The sequence below is a fragment of the Typopeltis vanoorti genome, chromosome 20 (genome assembly GCF_054136105.1).
Source record: "Typopeltis vanoorti isolate ZY-2024b chromosome 20, IOZ_Tvanoo_1.0, whole genome shotgun sequence".
NCBI classification, from domain to species: Eukaryota; Metazoa; Arthropoda; class Arachnida; order Uropygi; family Thelyphonidae; genus Typopeltis; species Typopeltis vanoorti.
The window spans coordinates 77314496-77338701 of NC_143568.1; the positions used below are offsets into that span (position 1 = coordinate 77314496).

General features: G+C 33.2%; 1 protein-coding gene across 2 annotated transcripts in view; it reads left to right on the plus strand.

Moving 5' to 3' along the window:
• Positions 1 to 24206, plus strand: part of LOC150095583 (rho family-interacting cell polarization regulator 2-like) — a 327613-nt gene that overhangs the window by 250145 nt on the left and 53262 nt on the right. For both annotated transcript variants that reach the window (XM_090410002.1, XM_090410003.1), the window contains 2 exons: positions 1264 to 1401; positions 20847 to 20996. In XM_090410002.1, the coding sequence (XP_090266128.1) occupies positions 1264 to 1401; positions 20847 to 20996 (288 nt within the window). The remainder of the gene's footprint in view (positions 1 to 1263; positions 1402 to 20846; positions 20997 to 24206) is intronic.

Below are 24206 nucleotides of genomic sequence, written 5' to 3' on the forward strand. Positions count from 1 at the left end.
TTTTATGTAGAGAAATCGACTTAGAATTGAGGTGCATGTTATGGTCCGAAGGTAGGTTATACCAGGTGTCTTGGATTCCCACGTTTTCGATGTGAGCCAAACACGTGTCTCGCTGCATATGTGGGAATCCCTGATTTACATATGAAAATTTTACCAGTGTCAATAGTAGTTAGTGGGTGAGCCTGCAATTTTGAATGGACAAGATGATTATTAAGTCTTTTAAAAAATGTGCCATAAGTAAGGCGATGGATGGTACCGAAGATTTTTGAAGAGAGTGCTAACAATAGATCAGACAATAATACGAAAAGTGATTAACGAGATGAGGGAAGGCAAACTGAATGCAGCTGGTACAAGTTATGGTAATAATAAATAAAATATAAGGTTTGGGAATATTTTTATATAATTTTTTTTTCCCTAAATGTCTCATAAATTTGGGGTGTGTCTTATCATCCAAAAAATACAGTATATAGCTAGAGTGCAGTACATCACTGCTAACAGTGATGTACTTTACTCTCAATACTAGCCACTCGGTTGGTAAAGAACTTGGATATTATTTGAAGATTTGTGTTGCATCAAGCCTAAAGATAACAAGCAGTAAAAGTCCCACCTGAAGCTGCATCGATAGAATGCTATGCTAAAAGAAATTCACTATAACAAATTGTTTCTGTTATCTCTGTAAGCTTATATGAGAGTTGACTATATGTAATTTAATATGTTAAGTTCTTATATTAAAAAAATATAGTACTTGTGATTATAAACAAATTTCTGTTTATAAACTATTATAGTTTTATATATGAACATAGTTTTAAATTTGATAAAGTCTGAAAAGAAAGCTGCATGTTAAAAAAGTAAGTACCGATATGAGAGATTTTATGATGGGGTCCAACTAACTCTCTTGCCCATGATAAGTTAATGACCAATGCATAAATATCAATACATAATGTTGCTGTTAATGGATATTTATTCATAATAGCTTTTAGAACATTCACAATTCTGAGGCATACAATTTCATAAAACATGAAAATGTTTTATGAAATTGTCAGTTTTTCTAATTGATATAATTATGAAATATTTGCTTGACTTATCAAAAAAAAAAAAAAATTAGTTCAGGTTCCATTTGTTGAATACTGCCTGTATTAGTATTAATTATATAATCTGAGTTTACTGGATTGTTTTATTTTGTAGTTTGAGTGTATTTTTTTTTTTTTAAATATCTAAATCATAGATGCAGTGTAATTAACAATCTTTTTTTTTTTTTTTAAGTGGCAAAAATGCTAGTCTCTCACATCTTGGATATTACAAGGTATGACCCTGAGTGCATGGTCACTGTGTTGCAATTTCAACAATTATTTATCCAAAATTCCAGTGTAACTTCATTTTTTAAGGACCTAACAGAAGAAGGTAATATGCAGAATTTAAAATATGCTATATACTAATATATAAAATTTGAGTTAATATTTTTCTAACATTTTTAAACTTGTTAAAACTTCTCTTTTTGCTTATGATACTTGAACCAGTATGTAGACAAAATGGTGATTTCTTAATTTGAACTGATAATTTATAACTTTGACTAGTTTCCTCACTTCATATTTTCCTACCAGTGCTAGAGCATCTCTTAATAATAATAATATTTGAGTAGTGTGAAAATTCAATTCATCTAATTATTATAGACATAAGAATTTTAAGGGATGTGTTTTCAGATTTGTTGACAAATCTGAAAACACACCCCAACTCAACATCACCAGAGTTAAAGATTGGTACTATCAACATAAGAAGCCTGAATGACAAACAAATGGAGCTAGCTGAGGAATTAGATAAATACCAGATCAACATAATAGGGGTGACTGAAACAAAAAGTCAAAAACTGGTGAGATCTTTCTGAGCAATAAATACAAAATGTTATATTCAGGCAATGACAATCAAGGAAAAGAAGGAGTAGCTATAGTATTCAACACAAAATACGAGGCTAATCTTCTTGAATGGCAAGCTGTCTCAAGTAGAGTGATGTGGGCAAATATGAGAATGGGGAACTGGACAATGAGACTTATTTGTACCTATGGTCCCACAGAAGGTTCTACTAAGGCAGAAGTGGAGGAATTTTTTGATGGTTTAGAAAAAGCAACTGACACAATGAAAAAGGAAAAGTTGGTCCTTGTTAGGGATCTGAATAGCAGAGTAGGAAATGATTGTCAGACATACAAAAATATTTTGGGAAAATTTGTAGAAAAGAGCAAAGCTAATAATAATGGCAAATACCTGTTGGATTTCTGCTCAGGACATGGACTGGTTATTACTAAAACCATGTTCCAACATAAAAATGTGCAGAAATTCACATGGAGAGAAGAGGCAAGGAATAAGAAAAGTCTCATTGACTATGTTATTGTTGATAGTGATGTTTTCTTTCTGGTGCAGGACACCAGAATGTACAGAGGATTTGAAATTGGAAGTGATCACTATTTAGTCTTGAGCAGGATAAAATTGAATTTCATATTGAAAAGAATAACATGTAAGAAAGTTTTAAAGCGAATAAAAGTTGAGCAGCTCTCAGATGTGAACTGCACACTAAAATACACAAAGATTATTGAAGAAAAAATGAAAGAGTTTGAGAACAGGAACCAAACCTTGGAGATTCAGTGGTAAGCCTTGAAGAAAACCATGATTGATTCAGCTAGAGAGGCATGTGGTGAGGTTGTCTGCAAGGATAGAAAAATCAGGACTCCATGGTGGAGACAGGAAGTTATAGAGGCAGTGAAGGAAAAGAAGAAATCATTTCAAAAGTTCCTGGCAAATAAGTCAGCTTGTGCTCTTAGAGAATACAGAGACAAATGCAAGAATGCTAAACAGTGTGTAAAACTAGCTAATCAAAATTATGGGAGGACTTTGGCAAGAATATAGAAAATAAATATCAAGATGGTGGTAAGATATTCAGGAGGTTGTTGAAGAAGCTTAGAAATGGAGGAAAGAGTGCTGTAAAAGGAATTAGTGATGATAAAGGTGACATGAAAACAGGAGAAAAAGATATCCTTGAAGTATGGAGTAATTAGTTCCAAAAATTGCTAAATGAAACAAGCGGTGATAGCACAGCGGTAAAAAAACACTCAACAGGCATACAGTCAGGAATACATATCCATACTTGAAGTAGAAAAAGCCATCAAAGGCTTGAAATGTGTAAAGGCAGCAGGAGTAGATGATATTCGACCAGAAATACTGAAGTATAGTGGTATAAAAGTCTTGCAGTGGCTGCATTGCATAGTTCAGAAAGCTTGGACAGAGTATACTCGAGAAACGGTTGAGAAGAATTGTAGAAGAAAAGCTTCGTGAAGAACAAGCTGGATTCCGGCCAAATAGAGGCTGTCCAGATCAAATATTCACTTTACGACAAATAGTGGAGAAATCATGGGAATATAACAAAGATCTGTATTTATGTTTTGTAGATCTGGAAAAGGCATGTGACGAGGTGCCAAGAGAGAAGCTATTCAATATGCTACAGTTACATGGTGTCAATGGAGAATTATATCAAGCAATACTTAGTCTTTATTTGAGTTGTAAGTCAGCAGTTAGAATTAAAGGAAGTACAGGGAGATGGTTTAATGTTAAATCTGGTGTGAGACAAGGATGTACATTATCCCCGCTCTTATTCATTATCTATATGGGTCGCATTATGAAGGAAAGTGGTATTAAACATGATATCAGAATTGGAGATGTTAATGTCAGCTCTTTGCTTTATGCGGATGATGTTATACTTCTAAATAAATCCATTACAAGTTTGCAAGATTCCCTGACTAAATTGAATAACTATTGTAATAAATATGTTATGAAGGTCAGCATTAAAAAGACAAAGACAATGGAAATAGGTAGAATTGTTGAAAATGTCAACTGTGTTGTGAATGGGGAGCTTGTGGAACAAGTAAAATATTTCAGCTACTTAGGAACGATTTTTAGTGAAGATGGTAAATTAAATATGGAAATAGACAACAGAATCAGCAAAGCTGGTATGGTAGGAAATCATTTGAATAAATTCGTATGGAATAAGAGAGAAATTAGTCCGAACAATAAATTAGCTGTATACAAGTGTTCAAACCAGTTAAAACTTATGGATCTGGAAGCTGGGGCAGAAGTAAAACACTTTACCAAAGACTAGAGACCGCAGATATGAGAGTCCTGAGAAAGATTAGAGGCGTGAACAGATGGCAATATCATATTAAAAATGAGGATATTAGGAAAGAACTTGACATTGTCGGCATCCAGGAATGTGTTAGCAGAGTTAATCTCAGGTGGTATGGTCACTTAAACAGAATGGGCGAGGAAAGATTAGCAAAACAAGTGTTCTCTGCCAGGTTGGCAGGAAAACGACCCAGAGGAAGACCAAGATATAGGTGGATTAATACGGTACAATGTGCCTTAGACGATAGAAATATAAGATCTGATAATGATATTATTGGAGTCTTGACAAGTAATGGGCTGATTTGGAGGAAAATTGTAGATAGGAAGTTAGTAATGGTGTCAATTGTCATGTAGTACTATCATATCCTGTACACTACTTGAGGGTACATGTCAGGAATTTGATAATGATGATGAATTTTAAGATGAAAAAACTTATGAAAGCTACAAAGATCAAATCACTGTTCCCTTTGAAAAATTTCACTACTGAAATTATTATACATACCACTTTCATTGGGGTGGTACAATCCCCTACTTTTACAATACTGCACAAATCTATTTCTTTCCCTCAGTACTGATTTCCTGAAAATTGCATCTCTATCACTAAAAAATTTTCCATATATCTAATATGTTCTCAATATCTTAAGTATCTCAGTCATTTCATTTCACTTTCCCAAACTTGTCTGTTAACCTTTAACAATATTTGACTTAACCATATACCCGATTGAGGGACAGTTGTACATCTCACTGATGTAATGCATAGATCATCTGCTTAAGTCAGACCTTACATCAAGCTGCATTGAACCCCCCCCATCTTATCCACCACCAGATCAAGTCTGTTCAAATCTTCTGAAGCGGATCAGCACTCTCCTTTACTTTGCATCATCAACCAACATTTGGATATCTCCATTAACAGCAATATCAGCCTATGAATTGAACTGCAAAGACATTATCCTAAAAGTTGCATCATAGAGTATTCAAATGTATTGTAAGTTGTCTTCTTTATTTAAAAAATAATAATAATTAATTCTCACACCGTATTGTTTCTTCTTTATCCAGCATTATTGTGACAATATTTTTATTAAAAAATCTTCTAATCCTGAATTCTAGTATCTTTCTTCAAAACCATAACCATCATTCCAGAAAAACAAGTAAATATTATATTTTATTTCTTTATAGTCAGTCATTCACACTGTGGTAAGCACCACTATAGTGAACTTAATATTGCAAACAACTGAAAGTCCCATAGATACTCAAAGCACTGATTCTGTAGTCAAGTATATTAATTGTACAAACCACCGACTCTAGCAAATTACTTCTTTGATCTTGATGAGTCGACTGTGAAATATAGAAAATGTTGAGTTTTTTCTATTAACTCTCCCTCTCACACACACACACAAAAGGGTGTAAAACCTATAACACATCAGCGCTATGTTTTTTCACTTTTTCGCATCATTTTCACATGGTTGCAGTGGGTGCCTGCTCAGTATCTCAAGGTGACATCCACATTACTGTGATTTTTCTTTCAGAATGCATTAAAACCAAATCCACTTGATTCTGATTTTCTGAGGCATGTGTTTTATTTATTTATTTTATTTTATTTTATTTTATTTTTTTCCAATTTGAAACAGTTTTATACTGCATGTTAGTGAAAAGTACAATTGACCCTTGAACAACATGGGGTTTAGGGGTGCCGACCTCCTGCACAGTCGAAAATCCACGTATAATTTTTGACTCCCCAAAAGCTTAACTACTAATAGCCTACTGTTGACCGGAGGTCTTACCGATAAATTATGAAGGAAATGATAAACAGTTGATTAACACATATTTTGTATGTTATATGTATTATATATACTGTATTCTTATAATAAAGTAAGCTAGAGAAAAGAAAATCATAAGGAAGTGGAATACATTTACAGTACTATACTGTATTTATTAATACCGTAAGTTTACGTCGTCTGTATACAAGATGAAGCGTCTGTCTGCCAGTACCTACATCAGTATTGTCTTATATTATACAAAACACTGTACATTTTATATATATTACTAATACTAGACATCAAAAACGAAATGATAATGTGAAAAATAAATTCATGTTTATTTACAGGTATAACGATTCATGCATTGATAATGAAGAAACAGCAGTATGATTGCTTTATGGTAGCCTAGCCTATACACTAATGAATGAATTTTTATGAAATTTTATGCAGTTATGATTATTAATACTGCATCTTTAAGTTTGTTTACATCTCTCTCGATTGTGAATGGCACCATGTACGGTTTGTGTGCTATAAATCTTAACTTTTTATAATAGATTTGTGTATATTTTATGGTATTAAATGATAAAATAGACTAATATCTACATATATTTTATGCATTCATGACATAACTAACTTTTCTTAATTTTTTCAATATTTTTAAGCTATGCATCTGCAATTTTTTTCGAGTTGTTGCAAATCTCCAAAAAAATTTCCAATATATTTATTGAAAAAAGCTGCATATAAGTGGACCTGTGCACTTCAAATCCATGTTATGGGTCAACTGTATATACTTGGGAGTAAAGCAGTGAACTACCCAGGTGTCATGCCATAATATAAATGTTGAACAGATATATGTGCTGAGTATATTTTCCACACACACTAAATTTTTGTGCCACTTTTTTTTATATATAAGAGATTTGTGTTTTTGTTTCCAGTTAGTCAAAGGTAACAAATCATCAGTTTTCATCTGGTTTCTTGTTTCCAATAGACTGTAATACAATTCTTTCATTCATACCAGTGTTGGCATGTATCATCTTTTTCATGACCCTTAGCTTTTGTTTTAACGTTTGGCAAACATTTAAAATGACAGTGTTCGCATTTTTCATAAAAATGGAGAAAAACGAGTTTCGTGCAATGATAAAACACTTTTATTTAAAGAAATGGATGGCCACACAGATCAAAGCCAAGTTAGATCCAGTTCATGGGGACTCTGCACCAGCATTAGAGACTGTTTATTTTTGGATAAATGAGTTTAAACGTGGTCGTAAGTCCATCGAAGATGAAGCGCCCTCTGGATGCTTGACTGAGGTCACTATGAAGGAAATGATTGACAAAATCCATGGTATCCTTATGGAAGACCACTGAGTGAAAGTGCGTGGTGTGAGATTGCTGAGATTTTAGGCATCTCAACTGAATGGGTGTATAATATCCTGCATGAAAAATTGCACAAAGCTGTGTGCACAATGGGTGCCGTGATTGTTGACTGTCAATCAAAAACACGTGTGAAAAGACATTTCAATGCAGTGTTTGGTGATGTTTAATCCCAATTTGCAGGATTTTTTGCATCAATTCGTGATTTTAGATGAAACTTGGATCCACCGCTACACACCTGAGTCCAAGCAGCAGTCAAAAAGTGGACAATGCCCGGTGAAGGAGCACCAAAAAAAAAAAAAAGCAAAGTGTTTTTGATAGCTGGGAAGATGATGGCCACTGTTTTTTGGGATTCGCAAGGAATTATTATTAAAACAGGAGTTTATTATGCATCATTGTTGGACCATTTAAAAGAAGTTTGTGCAGCCAAGATTGGCGCACAAACAAAGTGCTCTTTCATCGAGACAATACACTGTCCCACACATCGGCCGTCGCAATGGCAAAATTGCACGAGTTGAGGTTCAAATTGGTTGCACACCCACCATATTCGCCAGACTTGGCTCCGTGTGTGTCTTCTTCTTGTTCCCAAACTTAAAAATTTGTCTCAGTGGGAAAAGATTTTCTTCGAATGAGGATGTCATCAAGGCTGTCAATGACTATTTTGGACAATTTGACAAATCCTAGTTTTTAGATGGGATGAAAATTGGAAAGTCGCTGGACCAAATGCGTAGACCTCGATGGAGGCTATGTAGAGAAATAAAACCGATTTTTTCCAAAAAATGTGTTTAACTTTTCAAACAACCCTCTATAACATGATATATTATGTGGATAGCGCAAAGAGGTGCAGTAAAGCTTTTTTATTTTTTATTTTTTTTTTATTATCCCATGGTATTATTACACCAGATCATAGAGGTCAAGTTCATGTATTTTATACAGCACCTTTTCTGAGTTGTTATAGAGTTCACCTTTGGAAATATTCATACAGTTTAGCAAATGCATTGGTGATGCTTCCTCGATATTACAGATTTTTCAGGTGGGGAAGACTCTTATGCCATTGTTAAACTTGATTGGTCTTGTGTGGCCGGTCTTGAGGTGAGAGATCGCTGCGATTAAACTTGGAGTTGATGGTAGCTCCTGGATTTTCTGCTGAGTACTAGTGGTGAGTCATGTCCTGAAGAATGGTTCTTTTTGTTTTCTTTTTGGGTGGTTTTAAAAAGATCGAAATCTGCAGTAAAGCATTCTTTGTTCATATGTTGTATGATACTCTTAGTCAAAAAGTTGCATTTGACTTATAGAATACTAATAGACATGTTCATGTCAGCTGTGAAAGACATTAGTAAGGACTTTCAAAGCATGTGCAGATTTCCATAAAAATGGTTAAAAAGTAAGGGAAAAAACTTTTATTGCTTCTTGAAAAAACTTTTGAAGTTGTGTAGATATGAAAAAAATACAAATGTATCAACAGAAATGATTGAGAGAAGAGAATAAAACATTCTGTGGTCATGTGTTGTGTTCAACAGTAGGTAAAGAAATTGCGCTCATAGAGAACAGCTAGACATCTGTTTTGGAATTTCAGAGCATTTAAACAATTCTTAAAGTGAGCTTTAGTGATTTGATATAATTTTTAGAATTGGTGAACTAGTGACAGTGAGCTATTATGATGTCTCAAAAATAAAGGAAAGTTGATAGTGAATCTTTAAACAAAAACAAAGCTAGTAAAAAGAAATAAAGATCAGGATTGCAAAGGGAAGAACAAATCTGAAGGCCATGGATAACATCTGGAAAAGTAAAGTGATCGGTCTGCAAACAAAACTAAGAGTATTGGAAACATGCATCTTCAGCGGTGTACTGTATGGGTCTGAAACATGGGTAATAAATAAGGAATCAAGAAAAAGAATTTTGGCATTTGAAAGAACTTGTTACAGGAAGATTCTAAGAATAGGATGGGTACAGAAAATCACCAATGAAGAGCTCTATCAGAAGATACAACCAAAACAGAATCTAATGCAGAAGATTATAAGACGGGAGCTGCAATTATTTGGACACATCTGTAGAATGAATGAGGACCGGAAGATAAAGACATTTATGTTTGGTATTTTGGATGGTTTAAACAGAAGAGGTAGACCATACAGAGAATGGATAGACGATATAAAATACTGGTATGGAATGGGTGTACAAAAACTGCGACACTGTCCACTGGACAAAGAAAGGTGGAAGAAGATATGAAACAGGCATCAGACATCAACGGGCAGTGAGCCCATGGTTCGTGATGATGATGAAAGCTAGTAAACTTAATAAAGTTTAGATTTGATTTTGAAATTTTGCATCATGGAACAAGTTGAAGAGGCGATGTGTGGCTGATATTGCACAACGATTGATTATGTGATGATCAGCTGTGAAAGATGCTACTGTTCTTTGCATGCTGAAAGCAATGTCAGGAGATCTAGAAAGTTCTCTGACTTTCTTCTTTCAAACACCTCAGAGTTTCAAAGCTTCAAAGAACTTCGGCCCTTTATAGACAAGTAGAGTCATCTTGAAGACACGTCATGTGAAAACTTTGTTTGCTGATACTTGGGTAAAAATTAAAACAAGAATATAATTTCTTGTTACATATAATATACTTTATAACCAAGTGAAAAAACTTCCTACAGCCTTCTCTGATCCAGAGTATTTTAATAATATGGTAACATGCCATGTTTCTACTTGTATATGGAAAATATACAAATTCCCAATTGATTGAATCTTAATATCTTCCTGAGTTTGGCTCCTGTTGATGAGAACTCACTCCCAGTGATGATGTTTTAATAATGTTCGTCTCTGGACTTGATTCTGGGGAGTAGAGCAAATCTGCTTGGTGGCAGAGTTTGCCTGTCACTGTAGTGCTACTGATGAGTTTAGGAGTGATCCTTTTCAGTCACTCAGTGAGATTTTGAGCATTCTTGTAGATCACTTATGGTTTTTAGAGAAAGGTACTCCACGCTTTAATAGTACCTCAATAAAGGTTGAAAAGAATCTGGATGGTAGCAATCCTTCCCATAATGCATAGCAATATACATATCTCAAAGGAAGTGTGTTTTGCATTATGAGATAATAAAACAATTGATGTGAAGTCATTAGCTTCTATATATAAGTAGTCTAGTTGTGAAGATACTTCACATGCAGGCTTTTGTTTGCTTACACACTTGGATAAAGCATTTCAAAGAGAACATAATTTCTTGACAAGTTAGTAGGCATTATGCTTTATTATTAATGGGACAATTAGTAGCCCTGGATATATCCAAGCCAACTAGCATTAAGCTATCAGGGAGAAAATTATGCTACTTGGATTAACTAAATAATTTTATTACCCAGTGTAATAATGTCACCACTTCACTTATTGGGAGCTTGATGTGCCCAAAAACCATGCTTGGACTACAGAGCAAAGTCCCAGTTATTTTTCTGGCCCATCTATTCCAACATCATGGAGAGATCCAACATTTCTTCTTTTCATAGGTACCATTTTTAAATGGTTATTGCAAAGACCGCCTACTACAGAGTATACTGAACAAGCCTAATGGTAACACATTAAGTTCCAGGTGGTGAGCTATTCAATAATCTTGCTGCCAAGGATGCCTAGAGAGTCTGATTAGTATGTGGATGGATGGGAAGAAGACACTGTTGAGTCACAACTTGCAGGGGCATGGTGAAATTCTCTGTGTGTATAGCATAGTAAAAAAAATCCATCATTATATTTATTTTTTTTTTGGACATCTCCATGGAGTGAGACATCATGCGAGGGCCACTCCAAACACAATACTTATACCTCTCCTTGAACCCTTTCGTTCACCACCCTCTAAGAGTAAGAGAGTTCATCTAACACCCTTGCTAACTACTTTGACAATTTCCAAGAGTGATCCTTATTCTCTCCCTTCCTGCCATATTGGAAAAAGTTTTCAGTGAAAATCCTATAAAACCTTTGTATTAACTTATTTGTCCATCTTCCCTCTTTTTTTTTGTCTATCAACTAGTCTTTGTAACCCACAGATCTTTTATCTTCTTAAAGAGCAATCCTTAGACCTGTTACAATCTTGGTCACTCACCTCTGGATCTTCACCACCACTTCCTCGTTCCAAAAGAATTCAGGTGCCCAGATCTGCGCGTAGTACTCCAGTTGAGGAATGATAACTTCTCCCATCTCTGCTTGTCTGTCTGTTCTTCAACAGCCATGTAATCTGATATGCTGTTTTGGTTACTTTTCAATATGTCCTCTAAACTTCAACTTCCTGTCCACAGACATCCCTAATTCTGTGTTATATTCTATTTGCCAGTTTCATCTAAACTTAAAATAACCAAGTTAAGCAAAGAAAAATAGATTACTTGCAGATAAAGGCAAACATCCCAAAGCCTTCCTCACAAATATACATTGCTTTAGTTCCAACCTCACCAGTGTTAATTGCCATCCAGTTTACAAAACAAAACCCAAATAGTTAGAAACAATTAGACAAATATTAGCTTTATCAAATGCTACTCACTTTGGTTTTCCTAATTATACCTTCTTCGACTCTTTTCATCTCAACGGTTGCATTTGTTTATATGTTGCTCTGATATACCATATCAAGGTTTCCAAATTAGAATCTGCTCTTTTTGATCTTTGTCCAAATATCTTTCATTCCCATTCTATTATATTCATTGTTGTCTTTGTATCCCTCTTTAATACCATTGTTTAAAAAAGATTAATTGCCATTTGTTATGAGATTATCTCTATTAAGATATTTTTTGTTCCAAGTGTTTATTATTATTCATACAAGGGTTCAATTCCGATTGGTGCAATGACTTTTAACTATTTCTTTTAGAATCTGGAAAATCATTGACTCAAGACCAAATACAAAAAATATGCACATTTATTAAAATTAAAACAATATATACACTTTAAATAAAATTACATAACCACAAAATAACTGGATCCAAGGCCATATAAATAAATCTACACTTTAGAGATTTTCTTATCCAAAAATATTAAAATCACATGTTCTCTGACTCATTCTATTGCTAGATTGTTTAACATATACTTAATCACATCTACCAGACTAAACACCTTGTTTTCACAACAAGAAAAATGTTCATAGTCAGTTTCTTTGTTAGGGCCTTTTCTGAAAATATAAACATTTCTTCTTCTTTTCCATGGAATCCTTTCTTATTTAACTTATGTAGTATACAATATTATTCTTCACTGAAGTATAAATACTCTTACCTCTTGCAGTTCAGTTTTACGCAAAATTTACTAATTTTTGTATCGGAGGAAAAAAGTTTTTTCTACTACTTCAAAAACAACATATCTAAGTTGAGCTAATTCCATCACCCTTTCCATTAGAAATAACAAATATATCTGCCGTCCTTAAGACAGATGAAACTTTCCAATCAAGATTCTGTAGAACATCGACTGCAATATCTTTTATTTACTAATTACTTTGACAGTCTCAACTCCTCCAATTTAAAAACTCACCGTTTTACTATTCCTTTTCGAAACTACTATTAATATTCTTCTGAATATCATGAGAACAAAATTCTCTGGTCTGCTTTCTTAAACTTCCATTAGCTCTCTCTTGTTTTTCTCCGTTACTTTGATACTAAACGCTCTATCTGTCAGCTGTCAATCACGCATCAAACTCCTCAGCGAGCATTCGCACTCCATGAAAAATAGCAAGCAAGAAGTTACATATAATGGCTGACATGTTGTCGCCGTTAGTGTAATGAGAATGTCTTTATAAAACACAACACTTAATAATTTTAAACTGCAATAAAATTTCTGAAAGTAACACAATTATCCAAATCCAGTAAGTACATAATTTTTTCAAAATTCTTTACATTTCATTTTGACAAAATTACATCAATAAGAGCACATTGCAAGTGCTGACAATACATGTTATGAAACCAAAACTAATAATGTACTAACATAAACAATTTGTAAAAATATTCATAATTTTAAATTATGAATATTTTTACACCATCAAGCATTCTGAACTTTTCATTTCCTTTCTTTAAATGTTGATTTTCTCCACTCAACTCTCCTAATGGTAAGGTCATCTTCCTTGGAAATTTTAATGTTCATAACTCCATCTGGCTTTACTTTTTTTATCTGTACAGATTAAGTAAGTAGAAATCTGAGAAATTTGCTATTACGAATGATCTTACACAAATTGTTCACATGCCAATCAGAATACCAGATAACCCTAACTACTCTCCAAATGCTAGATCTCTTCTTTAAGTACCATAATATTTGTCCTTTAGGCAGTTTAGATCATAGCCTAATGTTGATTTCTTTTCCTATGGAGCAACACTCATGCAGTCACTCTCATCAACATGTTGTCTTCATTCCGCTTTAAATTCTTGTCCCTTATCTAATCTTTGGTTCTCTAAGAAGTGTGCCAAGGCACTTTACAAAGAAAGAGCTGGACATATTTCATTTCTAGAAATGATCTTCCTTTTCTTTATACAGAAACCTGAAATAGCTGCAAGCAAGCTATTAGCATGACCACTGCTGATTTTGAAATGGCTAAAAGAAATCATGCATCATATCCAAATGTCTGTCATGCTGTCTAGTCTCTTGCAAAAAGCTATTGGCCATAAAATTTTTCTGAGCATGTTTCCACCTCTCACTTGATTGTTCCATGGCATCATTGCTCAGAAAAAGCTTCTCCTGGCTTCTTACTTTTCTCTAATTTCTGCAGAGACAATCTTGGCAAATGCCCTCTTACCATTTCATACACATAACATTCAGCTTTTGATTTTTTTGGCAGAAAGCAATAAGAATGATCTTTTCTATATTGGATACAAAAAATGTCCTACTCCTTGTGGTATTTCTCCAGTTGTATAGAAAGTTTGTGTTTCAGAGTTGACTTGTATTTTGCATTGCCTTTATATTCTCTCCTTTTCCAATGGTAACTCTCCTGCAGCCTTGAAATTAGTCCATACTCAAGTCATTTATAAGAAGGGTAACAAATATTTGCCATCTGATTACCATCCAGTTTCACTCATTTCAGTTCTTTCTTAACTAAAAATTCACACGTATGCCACAGTAATTAATTTTTTAATATGCAAATATTTCATCTTAAGTATCATAAGACATCATCAGTACAGTTATTAAACAACAATAGGAATTACATTCAAAAAAATATTAGTGCATATGCTTACATTGGAATCCCTCTATGTATACAGATTTAATTACAGCCCAATAGTTTTTAACCTTCTCTCTGTGTACAAATATTTTAATGTTAACTGTGTAATTACACCCCATGCATTTTCAGTGCAAAATGTAAAGAAAAAAACTTTGGCTGCATAAGTATTTGTGAAAATTTATTGATTTTTAAGAAGATAGGTATAAAAAAAATTAAAAAATTTAATTTAAAATATAAAAATTAAAAAGTTTTGTATAAATAAAAAAAATAATAAATTTAAGATGCATCGTCAGAATCGGTGTGAATAATTTCTTCATCATCATGAATTTCGGTGTTCGTGCATTTGTCTTTCTTCCAGAGCTTGTCCAGCCGTTCATCCCAATTCTTCCGCATTCCAGCATATATTAGAATGCCAATCATAGTATAGATTTCATCAGTATCATACCAAATATGAGGTTGTTTGTATTGCTGTGGATTTCTGGATGCATCTTAATGATCTCTGGCTTTTCTATTAGTTTCACACACAATCACATTTATAATCATTTCAGGAATTACCGTATTTGCCGGCATATAAGACGCACCCCCCTTTTTGGTACACATTTTGTAGGGAAAAAACTTTATCACTGAATATTATAATGAATTTACAGTATTTCAAATATAAAGTAATAAGTAGGTCTACTTTCAACAAATACCTAATCTAACTAGGAAAGAGTACCTACCTTTTAATCTTCTTCGTCAGAACCCAGAAATTCATCTCCAGAGCTAAATGAAGAGACACTTGAAACTTCATCTAAATCAGAATCTGTCCTCATACAACAAATTGTCCTCTGTACCATCCACTGCATTACTAATGCCACACTTCTTAAATGATTTAACTACTGTCTCAGTTTTCACAGCATCCCATGAAGCTTTGACCCACTCACAAACTTGCAAAATGCTAGGCCTCTTCCTTCTTCTTGATGGCATAACCTCAAAGTCTGAAGACTGCATCCAGCAGTCTTCTGGATGCAGTGTTCCACTTCTCCTTCATAAATCCCTTAAATGGTTTATTAATACAGGCATCTAACGGTTGAAGCTGACTAGTTAGACCTCCAGGAATTACAGCTGAGTTTTCAATTCCTTGAGTTTATTTTTAACATCTGTTTCTGTGAGAATGAAACTGATCCCATACTAGCAGGGCAGGCTTCTTCAACAGTCTGCCAGAGCACTTAGACCAAATGTTATCTATCCGTAACTGGAATACATAACTAACATAACTGGAAATGCTCTCACACACCGCAAGGAAGTAAGAAAGAAATCGCGTAAATCGGAACAGAGAAAATTTCCAAAAATGAAAGTAATAAAAAACTGAGTGTTGGCGTATAAGATGCACCCTGTTTTTCAGACCTATTTTCAAAGAAAAAAGTGCGTCTTATATGCCGGCAAATACGGTATTTGTTTGAAACAGTCCATTGTGGAGTGTAGATTTTGAGTTAGTAGTGCTTTGCAATTCCTTCTCTTTCTTGAAATACCTGCAAGTCAGGAACTAACTTTATGTAGATCAGGAGGAACATTGGTCCATCTTCTGTTCATTTTTGAGTTTCTGTTCGGATATACAACAACATTTTCCGGGATATTCTCAGCAGAACCATCAGCTGAAGTGTCCACAGTAGCTATAGTAGATTCTGCATTTGCATCTTCTTCTCTTACTTCTTCATCTAATTGTGGTATATATCCTTCAGCAGCATCGTCAAAAGCTGAGAAATCGCCATCAGAAATATCGTTTTTTAATTTCACTTCTGAATCATCATCATCATCACTTGGCATATCTTATGAAGCAACTGATGATACTTCCTCTAAAAGATCTCTTAACTCAGAACTGGTACAACATCTTTTTCTTCCTGTCATAATTATCTAAATTATCTACAGAAAAATAAAAATTCTATAAAAAATAAACATATCACAAATCAAACTTAGTAGAAAAAAAGGACTAAAAACGAAAAAAAATATACATGCTCATACAAGAATCATACATAGTTCCAAAGTGAATATGGTAGCAAAGCAAAAAAATATATATTTCAGGCAACAGGAATGTAAATACAAAACAAACTATGGAAAAATAATAATGCAGCTGCTTACAAAAAAACAGATTTTGTATGGAGAATATCAGGATGCATATACACCCCTGTACACGGTTAAGCACTCAGGTGCCTTTGAAGCCTTACTACTACATTCAAATTCACTGATTTCAAACATTTTTTTTTCAAATTGTGTGTGAAACATATCACAGATAGCATTCTTAAGAAAACTTTGGAAATTTTCCATTCAGCAACTTTTTATTTACGTTTTTATTAGCCTGGGGTGTGTTTGCACCCCTGTATACATAGAGAGATTCCAATGTAAACGTGCACTAATGTTTTTTTTTTTAATGTAATTCCTATTGTTGTTTAATAATTGTATGATGTCTTATGATACTTAAGACAAAATATTTACATATTAAAAAGTTAATTACTGTGGCATATGTGTGCATTTTTAGTTATGAATACTCCATAGGTTTCACTATATAAGAAAGTTCTTTCTTAAGTAATGGGGAAACCATTAACACTGAACTGCTATGTTGTCTTGAATCCTCTCAGTGATTAAGTGGATCGTTGTATGGATGCTGCCTTTTTGTATTAATGGTGGATCTTCTTGCTTATATTACTCACCATTGGTCAAATGGCATGGAAGAGTTTAGAAAATCTCAAATGGTTGCCCTTGATATCTCTGTGGCATTTGATCAGGTTTTTGACATATTATTCATATAGTCTGACTTCTGCAACTAGGTTGCTAGCTTTCTCTCAGGATACATATTACTTGATGGTAGATGTATCTTTATTCTCTCAAACTTCGCAGCTAATGCTATTGCCGGCTGCTGATTCAACACGCAGTTCTGCTGATGACGGTGCGTTGCACTTTTTTTTCTCATTTCACTTATAAGCCTTGCGTCACACAAATAACCAAAAACTTTCAGAATATAAACTACTACTACTTTCTCATCCATCAGATAATGGGTTTGAGTTCCTCATGTGCAAATCTTTGCCATCTGGTTCTATCACTGTCCATTTCTGTCATCTCTCTCTCTGAAGTCGATAATTGTGAACTTTCCTTCAGAGACTGTAGCCAAGTTCTTTTTTGTCTGTCTCTTGATCATCTTCCTCCAACAATTCCATTCAAGACTATATTTGGTATCTTTGAAAGGACATTCTCTGGAGGTGTCCAAACCATCTTAATTACTATTTAAGAATTATAACTATGATATCTTCATTATAGTTTAATTTGTGTTTGACTTGCTCATTTGTTTTATGTTCTGACCAGTGAGTCTTATTTATTTTTTTTAAGCATTTCATTTTGAATGCTCTGATTTTCTGTATTTCGTTCTAATCCAGTGTCCAAGTCTCAGCTTCATATGTTTCTGTAGGTATAATAATGGTTTTATAGAGTTTTAGTTTGACGCTTTTTGAAATGCTGTTATTTTTCTATATTTTTTAAATTTATTCATATTAGACCATTCTTTGTTAAGTCTGTGTTGTCGAGGTTGTGAGTAATGAGACTGCCAAGATATGTAAATTTCTTTACTCGCTCAAGTGTGTGATTTTCTAAGTTTATTGGAAATTTTTCTCTCATCTCTCTTCCTATTTTCATTGTATTAGTTTTGCTTAGATTGATTTTCATTCTAAAATTTTTGTTTTTTTCCAGTTGTTCTTTAGATCCACCAAGACTAATAATATTTGATGTGGTTGATATTTGTGCCATTTTCTGAGGCCTGGTTCTTTAGCTATGGATTTGCATATTTCTTTGAGATAGATAATAAATAAATTTGGTGTGAGTTGAGCAGCCCTGCATGTCTCCTTTTTCTACTTTAAATTTGTCTGTTTTTATTTCATTAAATTAGACAGCTGCTTTGGTATCTTTATAATAATTTTAATAAAGGTTTATAGTTCTGAATCTCTAACATCGTAGATTTTAAGATGTTTATCATTTTGTTCCTATCAATGGAATCAAATTCTTGTTTTTAGTCAGTAAAACTGAAATATATAAGTAAGTCGTATTCCCAGTACTTTTCCGCCAGGCTGTTAGCTCTAAAATGTGATCTATAGTAGACCTTCCAGGTCTGAATCCTGCATGATCTTTTCCTATTGTCTTATTCATTAGTCTGGATTCTCTTTTGAATAATTATTATTACGTGACACCTCCAATGAGTCCAAAGACTCATTGAGGGAGGGCACCTACTCTACAACTCTCTCTCTCTCTCTCTCTCTCTCCACCACTCAGTCACTTGGTGTTGGTGTAGTTGGTGCTCAGCTACACCAACACCATCTACTGCCCACTACCACCACTAGTATTTTCACAGACAATCACAATGCCCGCGGCAGGATTCGAACACAGCCTTTAGGCTGAAGAGTGGATACTCTAATCACTTGGCCAACCACCCCATCAAATAATGATGCATGTAAAGATTTTATTGCTGTGACTTAGCAATGTTATGGGTCTATAATTTTCACACCTTCATTTATCTCCCATTTTGAAAATTGATATTATGATGCCTGTCTTCCCTTCTTAAAAACTCAATCTTAAATTCTGATATCCAAACTATTCTTCAGTTTTGTTTCGATACTCACTAAATTCACTGCTCAGTTCTGTTTTATTTCTTGCAAAAAAAAAAAACTTCTTATTTTTTGACTAGAGTCTCTAAAGAAGACAAGATTTTTCTTTTTGGGATTAATCTATCCTCAGCATCCAAAAAAAAATTAGGTTTTCTCTTTCACTCACAAGGCATCTTTATCTTTGAACCGTTATTTGCTATTCAAATTATAAATCCACCTGACCATTGAATACTGTTCTCACATTTGGGATGATGTCCCTAAGAGTCCACTAAAAATATTTGACTCAGTAAAGAAGAGAGTAATTAAGTTGATTAATGACCTATCTCTCACTAATTCACTCCATCTTATGCACAGATTCGGTTTCTGCTTATATTTCTGTGGATGCTGTTCATCTTTGGCATCAGTAATCCCCCTGCTCTTCAAAATCTGTTAACACACAAACAGTAATTTTTAATACCTTTTCGGCATTAAACACAAAATTCACAGCACAAATTTTTCTTTGCCTTCATTTATTCCTTCTACCGTCTTATAAAACCATCAAATAGTCTTTCTTCTTACATATTTCCTAAAGAGCACAATATGCAGGTCTTCAAATCCAATGTTAATGAGGTTCTTCTTTCTTCTCACCTTTCTGCTCATTCACATTACTGATTTGGATGAAATTACCATTTATGGGATTAAAAAAAAAAAAAATGACCTTGAAGAAATGCCCCTCGCCTGTTTTGCTGAGGGTGCAGCACTGTTCGTTGAGTTAACACACTTTGAATTTGTTTTTGTTTATTTTGAGTGGGTTGCCTAAGAGTTAGTAGCATGTGCAGAGTGGTAAACGAGTGGAATGGATTGCCAGAATTAGTTGTGAGTGCCCTAACAGTGAATGAGTTTAAGGAGAGTTATGATAGGGTTTTTTGTGTGTAAATGTTAGTGTGAGTCTTTAGACTTCATGGAGATGCTATATAATAATAATAAAACATTTTTTCCATTTAAAATTTTCATGCTAACTTTTGATTTTTTTGTTTGTGCTATATGTTATATTTTGTGCACATTTCTAAAAAAAAAAAAAAAAAAAAGACTCATGTTTACTTTTCTAAATCAGAGTGTAATTTACAGTTGTGTTTATTTTTACATATATTTTATTAGAAAACTATTTGTACACTGGACTATTATAATAGCAACATTTAGATAATTTTATAGGGGAGGGAAGCTGGTTCCTGTTGCTCACCAATCTTGAAATTTGCTTATTTCATTTTCTTGGTCCCAGGTAATCATTTTAAGGGGGCACCCACTATATTAGCTTTCTTTGAATGTTTTTTGATGTGATGCAATCTTAAATTTTGGTAAATGAAATAAAAAATTTATAGCTCATGCAGGAAAGTTATCCTTTTCAGTATAATAATACTATACAAATATACTAATTTGTATAGTATTATTTTATATAGTATTTGTATAGTAAAAACAGAGAGAACCAGTGATTTGGACTAGGATTATTTTTACTGACATTCTTGGAGTCAACATTGGCACTGTTTTTTCTTACAGTGATTTTATTCTATATGCTATAAGGTTGTTATAGCTTATATTCTATAAGGTTGAATAATAAAATAATGTTATCTTTGGATAATATTTAAATATGGTAGTTGTTTGTCTTTTTCAAGTTCTAGAGTAAATTTGATAGAATGGTGAAAGGTCCTTTCACCAATATTTAAATACTTTGCATTTATTATTGTATTAATAATAGATTAACAAATGATGCAATTTACTTGTTTCCCTTCTCTGAACAGTGCAACTGATGGAAGCTTTGGCTAGTAGGGATGTGATCCTGGTTGAGCAGGCCTTGTTAACCTTGAAAAATTCAGTGCCTACCAATGAAATTTTATTTTCTATAGGTCGTCTTCTAATTGAAGAAAATATGGCATTAGTGAAATTATCTGGTAAGGAAATTAGAAATTTTAAATTTTTTCAAACAGTGTGAACAGGAAATTAGATTATTATTATTATGGTTTTTTTTTTTTTATATATAACTCACTCATGTAAAGTTACAAACCTGTAGTACTGTGTGGGAGTAAATATTTAAATAAATTAAAATAGTAAACTGGCAACCTTTACTGTATCCAGAGGGCATAGTTAAATATTTAAATAATTGCTTGAAATTTCATGTGCCATTAATTTAATTTCTTTGCCACTATTACCTTTCCATATCCTTGAAAATTCCAAGTTAGTGTAGGCAAAATATTATATTTAAATATTGAATTTTTGTAACCTGTTGTATTGTCAGTAACCAAAACAGAAGTTTAAACAAGGATATCTTTTCTTTCTCTTATCCCAAAATAAATAAATATATATATATATAGATAGATAGATACATACATACATACATATACAGGTATCCCTTGATTAACACGGTTAATTAATCCCTCAATGTTACCGCGTATATCAAAATCGCATTAATCAAATCTAATAATCAATGGTAAAAATTACAATTCGTCCATGAACGATTATTGTATTGATAATTCGTTTTATGTGGCTTTTAGGAAAGATAAAAAATGAATGCAAAGTAAGTGTTTAATAAATACTTGTACCTATATTATTTACTGCAATTTGTTTGATCAAGGGTCGTTTGAACAGTTTTAGTTTTTTTTTTATCAGCATAAATTCTACGATAACAAGCAAAATGACTCTCCAGACAAAAAACAATAGAACATAAAGAAAAAACACTGAAAATATAATCATTGATGGTACAAATTAAGTGGATATTTGAAAAAGATTTGAATCCAACATTATTTCATAGCCGAATATAGAAACTAAGAGTTTTGTGCCAAATATATAGAAACTACGAGTTTCGTGCCAAATATATAGAAACTAAAAGTTTTGGCGGATGCAAGCATAAGCAACCTTATGGGCAACTCGTAGTAAAGGTGGAGTAAGGTCCAGATCACTTTCTTTAGCATTTTCCATAATGGAAAGCACATCTCCTAGAGGACATGTATGATAAATAAGCCTTTGGCTCTCTATTTCAGTAATACATGATGGTTTATTTATTTTCAGTTACAATCTAGAAATTATTGAACAAAGAATATATATAAAAAAAAAAAACTAAACCATACTATACTGACATCGGAGGTCGCAGTATCGCTCAGATTTACTGTCAAATATCACAAACCTTTACATAACACGTGTTAAACCAAACTGACAGCAAAAAACAGTGTGGAATATCACTCCTAACATATGAATCCACAGCTACTCATGACCTCCAAGCTATACACTGAATTGTGTAAGAATATTTATATTAAACATTTTGCATGTATCTGTCAGATCAGCTGAAAGCTCCGCAGGGTTAAAGGCGTGTATATCAAGGGATTACCGCAATTAATTTCGGTGCATTAAGCAAGGGATACCTGTGTGTGTATATATATATATATATATATATATATATATTTATTTATTTATTTATTTATTTTTTTTTTTTTTTTTTAAATTCCAAACGCTTGCATGATTCTTCATAAAATTGTTTGATAGACAGTATCATTTTCATAGCCAATTCTTTAGCATAGATTTGTAATCTAAGGTTATATCTGTTACTGAATGTAACTGTTAACATGGTATATTCTGTGTGGGAATAAACTTATATGCATCACTTTATTCTTATATTGATTATGAAAGAGGAACTGACTCCATTTCTGGTCCCTTTTGTTCTCACTATTTATCTGTCATGGCTGTTTTGTTTTGTTTTGTTTTTCATCTTATATCATTGATATATTTGTATTATCTCTTCCACAACTTAAACTTGGCTATCATATGTTAGTGTGGTGACAAATTTATTTTCCATGAATGTTACTTTGCCTGTGCCACTCACATGACCCCTGTTATCTCTGTCAACAGAGATGATTCAGTGTGAAAGATTTAAGTTTCTGACTGGAGATCCAATCCATCTGTATATGTGGACTAGGTCTGATTTTAGTATTTTGAACTGTTGAAAGGGCTGTTGGGGGTTTAGTTGTTCTTTTTGTGTTCAAGGATATTCAGCAAGTAAAGCAATAACAAAAATCAGCCCTGTGAAAATAATTGTCCTAAAAATGAAATAATGACCAGTAATCCAGTCTATTTTTCAACTGTACTCCCATTGCACTATTTCCACCAAAGCATTATATATAGTGTTCTGTTACTGTAGTGTAGTGTTAATCCCACATCAATGCAAATAATACCAAAAATACAAGTAGAGTTTTGCAACCAAGTAATGTTTTCTAAACATATATACTTTTGAAAGCTCTGTACTGAATAAAAAGAAAGATACTGAAGTTTCGAAATGTGAATAACGGGAAAAAAGTCAAAATGTGTTATTGCACAAAGAATCATGAAATCTTTCTTAATTTTGAATAATAATTTTAGCCATTTCTACTAATATATTATCAAACATCAGTCTATAGAGGAGACAAAAGAAATTATCATTATCACTTCCAAAACTAGTTTTAGTTAGCAGTTGATAATGTTCTTACACAATAATGTCACAGACACACACACAGATCAACACTAGCTAGCAAACTTTGTATTTTTTAGTAGCCCTAAAAACTGCATAAAAGAATGAGAAAGCCATTCTGGATTAGATGGTATAACAGTAGATATAAAATCTATTAAACATGGAGAAAAAGAACTTCAGTAATAACTGTTAAATATCTGTTAGATACATCACCTGTGTTTGAGATTGAAACTACATAGCATAATATAACTGTGAAATAAATTTGCTTCTAAGATATTTTCTAGAGAGATTATTTTATTTATTCATTTTGTTTGCTCAAGAGATAACTAGTTTCTATCATTATCCCTCTGCAGCATAATGTGGACCTAGGGGATTGCTGTCTGCGTATGCCATATACCAGGCTTACTGTTAAACATTACATATTTAATCCTTAAAGACATCATTCCCTCAGCTAGCTACTGAAAATTTGAAACAAACAAGGAACTAAAATTGTAAAAAATTATACTAAAAAAAGTTAAAAATATAAAGTGAGATGAAAAAATAAAATAGTTGAAGATGAGAGAAGTTGGTGGGAAAAGTGAGAATAACGGCTGTTCAATGTGAGTATGGACTGAGTGAAAGGAAAATGTTTTCCTGGAGTGCATTATGATCCTCTACCATTAAAAAA